Source organism: Lithobates pipiens, unplaced genomic scaffold, assembly GCF_037356315.1.
Source record: "Lithobates pipiens isolate NorthernLeopardFrog02 unplaced genomic scaffold, aLitPip1_a1.2 Scaffold_18, whole genome shotgun sequence".
Classification (NCBI taxonomy): Eukaryota; Metazoa; Chordata; class Amphibia; order Anura; family Ranidae; genus Lithobates; species Lithobates pipiens.
Window position 1 is genome coordinate 555,725,472 of NW_027507758.1, and position 9,293 is coordinate 555,734,764.

At 45.4% G+C, this 9,293-nt stretch overlaps 1 protein-coding gene across 1 annotated transcript; it reads left to right on the forward strand.

Annotated features, from left to right (window-relative positions):
• The first annotated feature begins 1,838 nt into the window (after positions 1-1,838).
• LOC143990268 (uncharacterized) lies at positions 1,839-7,368 on the forward strand. Its single transcript, XM_077490333.1, has 4 exons — positions 1,839-2,232; positions 4,776-5,162; positions 6,389-6,581; positions 6,736-7,368. The coding sequence occupies exons 1-4, from the start codon at positions 1,944-1,946 to the stop codon at positions 7,358-7,360; spliced, it is 1,494 nt and encodes a 497-aa protein (XP_077346459.1). The 5' UTR covers positions 1,839-1,943; the 3' UTR covers positions 7,361-7,368.
• Positions 7,369-9,293: the final 1,925 nt, after the last annotated feature.

The following is a 9,293-nucleotide window of genomic DNA, read 5'->3' on the forward strand; positions in this document are numbered from 1 at the left end:
GGAGATTGTTCCCTTGTGATCGATCCGGTTCATCGCAATGATAGTGGCATGTATGATCTTCACATTGCCATAAATGGACACGAGTTCCCAGGAGACACGAGAGTCGATGTTCACATCAGGGAAAGCCGTAAGTATTACAGCCTATAGAGACAGTGTAAATGTAACAAAACATGCCTATCAATGCCAGATCTTGCTGCCAGAAGTTGGGTGCAAGATCCTGGGTAAAATGTATGTGCTCTGCATGCATGTAAACATTTCTGCAACGATTACATACATACAAGATTATAGCACATGCGCACCATTGGTCGCTAGGAGTCATGTGCTGACTGCATCCTAGCAACAATGTGGGCTTAAGTGCTTTTGAATGACTTTCTTCAAGATCCTGATGCCATTATTGAAATATACCACGGAGATAGTGTCATACAAACATTGAAATGCTACAAGTATATGCAGTGGTGCCCCCCCATCCATGTGTCCGGCTCCAAATCTGCATGCAGCGCACCAGATTTATTGACTCCAAGGAAGGGGGGACTCTAATAGGCTTAAAAAAAGGGTGGGCTCAGGGTGCAGAGCAGTGCAGTGGGGTGCCGCCAGCTGACCGGGGAGATGATTGTTTGGAGAAATCAGCTGACATTCAAACGCGCTGTCAGCGCTAATCTGACACTGGTTTTTCAGCATGCCTGGTCAACAGAAGCTGGTCACTGGATAGGGATCTGTACACAGGGGTTGTATAAATACCTATCCAATGACCAGCTTCTGTCGACCAGGTATGCTGAAAATTTTCAAGGGATGCAAGGACAATTACAGAGACAGAGCAATGCACGGTGTCTGTGTCTCCCCCTCTCCCTACCGCTGGAGGGAGAGACACAGTGCATCATTCTGTAATTGTCGTCCCCCTGCACCAATCCCCCTTCCTGTGCTGCCCACATTAGATTATTCCCTGTGTGCCTGGGCCCCCCATGTCCCCCAGCAGTGCTGCCGGCTTCCCTCTCTCGCTGGCTCAACCGACCTCTGGTACCCATTTCTGATGGCACAGTCTCAGTGCAGGTGCCCATAGCAATTACAGATTCAGACACCCTCAGGTACCCACTTCTGATGGCACATTCTCAGTGCAGGTGCCTATAGCAATCACAGATTGAACTGCCCTCAGGTACCCACTTCTGATGGCACATTCTCAGTGCAGGTGCCTATAGCAATCACAGATTGAACTGCCCTCAGGTACCCACCTCTAATGGCACATTCTCAGTGCAGGTGCCCATAGCAATTACTGATTGAAATGCCCTCAGGTACCCACCTCTGGTGGCACAGTCTCAGTGCAGGTGCCCATAGCAATTACAGATTCAACCACCCTCAGGTACCCACCTCTGGTGGCACATTCTCAGTGCAGGTGCCCATAGCAAATTACCTGCAGCAGTTTGCATGAACAGAGTGAGATTTTAATACGGTGCTGGAAACACACAGGAATCACTGCCAATCCCACACCACATCAGTGTGAACCGGGACTCAATGGGTTAATGGGATCAAAACCACTATTATTTTCAAATGTAGTGCCCCCAAAAAAAATTTACATTTGGGAAGTTCAATTAGATCAAAAAAACAAATGTTATAAGCAAACGCAATTTTAAATTATTTGAATTTTCACACAGATCAGCCCCCTGCTGCTGCCTCTCACTTTATTTACCTGCCAGTTATGTTATTATTAGGTCCCATTCACGCCACTGTACATTTTTTTTTTCATTTTTTTTTTTTTTTTATGGATGCAAATCCAGCTGCAACAAAAGCTGCTTTACGATTGACCGAAGTTTAGAATGTAAGCTGAAGCTGGTGAAACTAATTGTTGTTTTCTTCTTTCCCCAGGTGTAGAAATAAAAAGCATTCAGACCTACCACCAAGAACTGAATGTTAAAGCGGGACAGCAACTGCTGATCCCATGTCATTTCCAAATGACTGAACCCCTCGCAGATAATAAGATCAAACTGCAATGGAGTGTGAAGCCACCAGACGAGGATGAATTTCAACCAATCTATCAGATTGAAGATACCACACGCCTGACAGTAAACGACATCAACAAACGAGCAAGGATGTACTTGTCAGATGTGCGCCAAGGAGATTGTTCCCTTGTGATCGATCCAGTTCATCGCGATGATGGCGGCATGTACGATCTTCGCATTGCCATAAACGGAGACGAGTTCCGAGGAGACACAAGAGTTGATGTTCACATCAGGGAAAGCCGTAAGTATTACTGCCTATAGAGACAGTGTAAATGTAATAAAACATGCCTATCAATGGCAGATCTTGCTGCCAGAAGCTGGGTGCCACATCCTGGGTAAAATGTATGTACTCAGCATGCATGTAAACGTTTCTGCAATGATTACATACATACAAGATAATAGCGCCACGTTGTGGGCTTTTTAAGTGCTTTCTAATGACTGTTCAAGTTCCTGAAGGCATTATTGAAACATACCATGGAGATAGTGTCATAAAAACGTTCAATTGAAATGCTACAAGTATATGTATGCAGTAGCGGCAGGTCCATTAAAGGCACATGGGCTGCAGTCAGTGCTGCCGGCTATTTTTGATGGTTTGTTTGCCCCCAAGCCCCCCCCCCCCCCAAAAAAAACAGTCGCAACTGAGTATATGACCAGCTTTATGCCAGGTACACACAGGGCGAATATCGCCCGAAACAGTACAAACCAGCTGACATTCATCCCGTGTACAACTCCTGTTGACCATGCATGGTGAAAAACCAGTGCCCGATGAGTGCTGGCAGCGAGCAATGACCTGTGTGTTCTGGCAGGGGGTGGTTCCCCTCAGAACACAATAGCACATTGGGGGAGATCGCTAAACTAACGGCGTTTGTGCTAGTACAGCGATCGGTTAGGTTTTTCATTCAGCCCGGTGGGATGAACGGAAAAAAAAAAAAAACGTACTGTGTGTACCAGGCTTTAGTTATGCAGAGTAATCCTCTATTTCCTTGGGTGAGATGCCCATATAAAATTAAAACCTGTTCTGGACATTGCCACCAATGGAAGGGGGGTGGTACCACCAGGCCTCCTATAGGGGGCGAAAAAAAAAAAAAGAACAGCAGCTCTATAGTACAGACTGCAAACGTAGGCAAAAATAGGACCAGGCAGCCAATGTTATTAACCACTTTCAGACCGGACCAATTTGCTGGTCAAAGACCAGACCACTTTTTGCGATTCGGCACTGCTTCGCTTTAACTGACAATTGCGCGGTCGTGCGACGTGGCTCCCAAACAAAATTAACGTCCTTTTTTCCCACAAATAGAGCTTTCTTTTGGTGGTATTTGATCACCCCTGCGGTTTTTATTTTTTGCGCTATAAACAAAAATAGAGCGATAATTTTGAAAAAAACGCATTATTTTTTACTTTTTGTAATAATAAATATCCCCCAAAAATATATAAAAAAACATTTTTTTCCCTCAGTTTAGGCCGATACGTATTCTTCTACATATTTTTGGTAAAAAAAAATCGCAATAAGCGATTATTGATTGGTTTGCGCAAAAGTTATAGCGTTTACAAAATAAGGATAGTTTTATAGCATTTTTATTAATAATTTTTTTTTTACTAGTAATGGCGGCGATCTGCGATTTTTATTGTGACTGCGACATTGTGGGGGACCCATCGGACATTTTTGACACATTTTTGGGACCATTGTCATTTATACAGTAATCACTGCTATATAAATGCAGTGATTCCTGTGTAAATGACACTGGCAGTGAAAGGGTTAACCAGTGGGTGGCAGTGTAGGGGTTAAGTGTTCCTAGGGGTGTGTTACTAACTGTGGGGGGGGGGGTTGGGCTGTCATTTAGTGTACACTGATCTCTGCTCCAATCACATGGAGCAGAGATCAGCGTCACTAGTTGCTAGGCAGAATGGGAAAATGTTGTTTATACAGCATTTCCTCCATTCGGCCGCTCCGTGAGACGATCGCGGGGATGCCCGCGGCGATCTAGTCCGCGGGTCCCGCGACCGGACTCACGGGGCCCCGACCAGCGCGGGAGCGCGCTCCCGATGGCACGGCGGCAACGAATATTGGACGTACATGTACGCCAATATGCCTGCCCGTGCCATTCTGTCGACGTACATCGTCGTGCGCTGGTCGGGAAGTGGTTAAAATGGTACAGAAAACATCCCTGTAGATGTGTCAATCCCTTCCAGAAGGATTGAATAATTGACACATCTACATCTTCAGTGCAGCTGAAACTACAGAGAAAAGAATTGAGGAATCTGTGTCCTCAATACCTTTCTCTGTCTCAGAGATGACATATCAGGGGTCTGTTTAGACCCCTGATATGTCATTGAAGTAACAGAAAACAGTGTTGTAAGAAACATTTAAAAAAAATATATTTTACAGTTAGAAAAAATTATTTTTAAAAATTAGGAAAAAATAATGTTACATTTTTAAAATTGTTATAATTGTGGGGTGGGGGGGATTGCCCTGTCAGGTAGGCTGTATGGGGGTCCCCATGATTTCTAATGGCAGCCCTGTTTCTGGGTTGCATATACATGTGTCACACAGGTCAGTCCCCTGCTGCTGCCTCTCGCTTTATTAGCTGCCAGAAAGTTATATTCTTATACCAGAGGCAGTGATTGATCACTGGGGGAGGGGAGATAATGCTTGATGACACAATTCTGCAGCCGCTTTTGCATACTAGGCAGAAAATATTAGAAATGTGTACTTGTGCTTTACAATTGTCCATAGGATGTAAGCTGAAGCTGGTGAAACTAATCGTTATTTTCTTCTTTCTCCAGGTGTAAAAGTAAAAAGTGTTCAGACCTACCACCATGAACTGAATACTACAGTGGGACAACAACTGATCATCCCATGCCATTTCAATCTGGATAAACCCCTCAGCAATAATCTGGTCCTCTTGAAATGGAGCATGAGGCCCATAGGAGAAGATACATTTCATCCAATCATTAAGGTGTATGATACCAAGCTCCTGCCAGTAGAACACCCCACTAGAAATGTATGGGTGGATGTGGCACAGGTGCGCCAAAGAATTTGCTCCCTTTGGCTAAATCCGGTTCATCTTAATGATAGCGGCACCTATGAGGTCCGCCTTGCCATAAATGGAGACGAGTTCCCAGGCCACACAAGGGTCAATATTTTCGTCAAGGAAAGTGATACGGAGATTGGTAAGTTTTACATGCCTCTAAAGACAGTAAAAGTGTAATAAAACACGCATATCAATGCTGGATCTTGTTTCCGGAAGTTAGATGCAAATTGTTATCACTAGATGCATGTAAATGTTTTGTAACGTGCGTTAAGCTTATAGCACAAATGTTGATTATTGGTTGCTAGATGCTGTGAGCTGCCTGTATCCTAGACAGCTTGTGTTGTATCCTAGCAAGAATGTAGATGGTCTTAGTGCGGTGGACCTTCTTTTGGCAATCATTTCTCTATCAGGTCCACTCCGACAGCTTGCCTGCCTGTGTGCAATTTGATTGGCCGGGGCCCAGTTAGCAGTGAACTCTGGTCTGCATTAGTTGAAATCTAAAACAGGCCTTTACTGCCGGTTCACACCAGCGCGATGCGGGAACCAGAGCGATTCCCGAGCCAATATCGCATAGAACTAGCAGGCAGTTCACACTGCCCTATGCGAACCCCTGTGGGTTTCAATAGAAAGTCAATGTCGCCCCCAGATCGGTTTGCATATCACAGTGCGAACTGTGAATTCAGAGAGGAATTGGATGGAAAGGGTGTGAACACCCATGCGATCCAATTCTGGTGCGGACAAAAAAAGGGTCTGCACCATTTTGGTCTGACTGTGATGCGAATTCAGCCATAAAAACGGTATTACTGAATTCACATCGCACATACATATATCTCATGTGATCTGCATAGCAGTACAAATCACATGTGATGTCTGACATCGCAGAAGTGATAATAATAACGTGATAATCTTATAAGCCCCGTTCATACCTTTGCGCTCTGGTGCAGTGCCTTAACTTGTTACACGTTAATGGGCCAGAAATTGTACCTGGCACCAACTTGTCATACGGTGCACTGCAATTCAGGTGTGTTAGCAGGTTTGAGGTCTCATTTAAAATGAATGCCCTAATACATACATGGTGCACTACTGTGCATTGCGGTGATACATGCAAAGGGAGTGTGAAGCTAGCCTTACAATATATCAGTGATGATAGAAATATGAGGGCAGCATACTCGTTTTCAAAGGTGCAGGCTCTAGGGCTGTTCTTCTACATAACAACAGATCCAAAGTCTGACTTCACAACCTGAATACCTAGAAGACTCTGCAATAGATTTTGATTTGTGTATAGCTTTTAGATCTACTGTTTATATTTTAGATAAGTAAATGTTCCTTGCAAAATAACTTTCTTTTGTGATGTGTTTCATACAGACCCTAATCAGCCAATGAAGGATGAGGAATCCCAGTCACGGAAAGCCAGTGAAAATGAAGATCTGGACCTCATGAGAATGGCAGATGTTGTCCAAGGATTAAAAGACAATGGCACCTTAATAGTCATGGGGATTTGTGGAGGACTTCTGCTTCTCATTATACTATTGGGCATGGTGCTAACAATCTACTTTGGGTAAGTTGATTTAGCACTTCCTATAGCTCTCAGTGCAGGGCTTCCCCTTCCACCTATAGAGGGTGGGTGGAGACAATTTTACATTGAGCTAAACCCGTCCCTTTCTTGAATCCCTAAATACACTTATCTAACTTATCCTTTTCTATTTTCACAGATGTAGATATTGCCGGCTGAAGCACAAGGCAGTGGATGAAATAAAACAAATGGAAGAGGGAAGACTGTGTGGGTTACAAGTGCCAACAACCTATGTATCTAACCCTATGGAGAATTGGCATGAAGGATCTACCCTGGTGGACAATTGGCAAAAAGGATCTGCCCCAGAAGATCATCGGCACAAAGGATCTGCCCTGGAGGAGAATCGGCACAAAGGATCTACCCCCGCGGAGAATCAGCACAGTGGATCTATCCTCGTGGATAATCGGCACAGAGGATCTACCCCCGCGGAGAATCAGCACAGTGGATCTATCCTCGTGGATAATCAGCGCAGAGGATCTACCCCCGCGGAGAATCAGCACAGTGAATCTATCCTCGTGGATAATCGGCACAGAGGATCTACCCCCGCGGAGAATCAGCACAGTGGATCTATCCTCGTGGATAATCGGCACAGAGGATCTACCCCCGCGGAGAATCAGCTCAAAGGATCTACCCCCATCCCCACATCTAGCCAAGTAAAGGTGGCAGATCCACCTCCATTAATGACAGCTGAAGAACGGCAGCGAGTTCTGAAGAGAGTAAGATCAAGAGTGAGGAACTACGTAAAGTTTAAAAAAAAAACTTAAAAGGATTCCAGGGGGAAAGTAGGGGGATAAGTCAGGGCAGGGTAGGAGAGTAGTAGGGGGATAAGTGAGGGCAGGTTAGGGGAGTAGTAGGCGGATAAGTGAGGGCAGGTTAGGAGAGTAGTAGGGGGATAAGTGAGGGCAGGGTAGGGGAGTAGTAGGGGCATAAGTGGGGGCAGGGTAGGGGTGTAAGCGAGGGCAGGGTAGGGGTGTAAGTGAGGGCAGGGAAGGGGGGTAAGTGAGGGCTGGGTAGGAGGGTGGGGGGGGCATAAGTGAGGGCAGGGTAGGGGAATAAGTGAGGGAAGGGTGGGGGGAGAAGTAGCGGGGTACAAGAGGGCAGAGTGGGGGAATTAGGGGCAGTGAGGGCAGGGTGTTCAGAATTAGGGGGATAAGTGAGGCCAGGGTAGGGGAGTAGTAGGGGATAAGTCAGGGCAGGGTAGGGGGTAATTAGGGGGATAAGTGAGGGCAGGGTAGGGGAGTGAGGGCAGGGTAGGGGAGTGAGGGCAGGGTAGGGGAGGAGTGGGGGTTAAAGTCTGGGTTGGGTTGGGATGCAGCATGAGAAGTGGGGGGTACTTCCGCACACCCTGCCTTCACTGCCCCTAATCCCCCCACTTCTCCCCCACCCTGCCCTCACTTACTCCCCTCATCCTTCCCTCACTTATTCCCCCCACTCCCCTACCCTGCCCTCACTCACCCCCCTACCCAGCCCTCACTTACTCCCCTACCCTGCCCTCCTCTAGAGCGGGGAGCCTAGGACCAGCAGAGCACTGCTGATATATCTGGTACTGCCCCTTTCTCCTGGGTAACTGGGGGACCTTAGTTTTAGTCATATTTTAGTCATTTGAATTGTTTTAGTCATGTGAATTGTTTCAGCTTTAGTGGTATTTTAGTCATGTGAATTGTTTTGTCATGGCCTCTCCCTCACGATGGCTCTTGACAAATGAGAAGCTTTCTCTGCTTCTGAAACTGGGCGGCACAGTGGTGTAGTGGTTAGCACTCTCACCTAGCAGTAAAAAGGGTCGCTGGTTCGAATCCCAACCACGACACTACCTGCTTGGAGTTTGTATGTTCTCCCTGTGCCTGCGTGGGTTTCCTCCGGGTACTCCGGTTTCCTCCCACACTCCAAAAATATGCTGGTAATTATAAAAAAATAAAAAATAATTAAGGGAACAGTTTAAAAATAAAATAGCAAAAAAACAAAAAAAAACCTCTCCCCCCTCTTATGTAAAGGCGAACGCAAGCATCAGTCTAGCGTCATGTGTAAACAGCAATCGTACCATGCAAGTGAGGTAACACCGCAAAGGTCACATCGAATGCAGTAATTTTATCAGTAGACCTCCGGTGTAAATCTAAAGTGGTAACCTGTAAAGGCTTTTAAAAATGTATGTAGTTTGTCGCCGCTGCACGTTTGTGTGCAATTTTAAAGCATGTCATGTTTGGCATCCATGTATTGGCCTAAGATCATCTTTTTTATTTCATCAAACATTTGGGCAATATAGTATGTTTTAATGCATTAAAATTAGGGATGAGCTTTGAGTTCGAGTCGAACTCATGTTCGACTCGAACATTGCCTGTTAGCCTGTTTACCGAACAGCGAACAATTTGGGGTGTTCGCGGCAAATTCAAAAAGCTGCGGAACACCCTGTAAAAGTCTATAGGAGAAATATAAAGTGCTAATTTTAAAGGCTATTATGCAAGTTATTTTCATAAAAAGTGTTTGGGGACCTGAGTCCTGCCCCAGAGGACATGTATCAATGCAAAAAAAGTATTAAAAATTGCAGTTTTTTCAGGAGCAGTGATTTTAATAATGCTTAAAGTGAAACAATAAAAGTGTAATATTCCTTTAAATTGCATACCTGGGGGTGTGTATAGTATGCCTGTAAAGGGGCGTATGTTTCCCGTGCTTAGAACTGTCCCTGCACAAAGTGTAATTTCT

Bases quoted from the DNA above. Each gene is read 5' to 3' on its own strand.
- LOC143990268 (XM_077490333.1), top strand. From the start codon at position 1,944: ATGACTGAACCCCTCGCAGATAATAAGATCAAACTGCAATGGAGTGTG. The intron at 5,163-6,388 runs GTAAGTTTTACA...TGTTTCATACAG, and splicing joins GGAAAGTGATACGGAGATTG to ACCCTAATCAGCCAATGAAG. The intron at 6,582-6,735 runs GTAAGTTGATTT...CTATTTTCACAG, and splicing joins GTGCTAACAATCTACTTTGG to ATGTAGATATTGCCGGCTGA.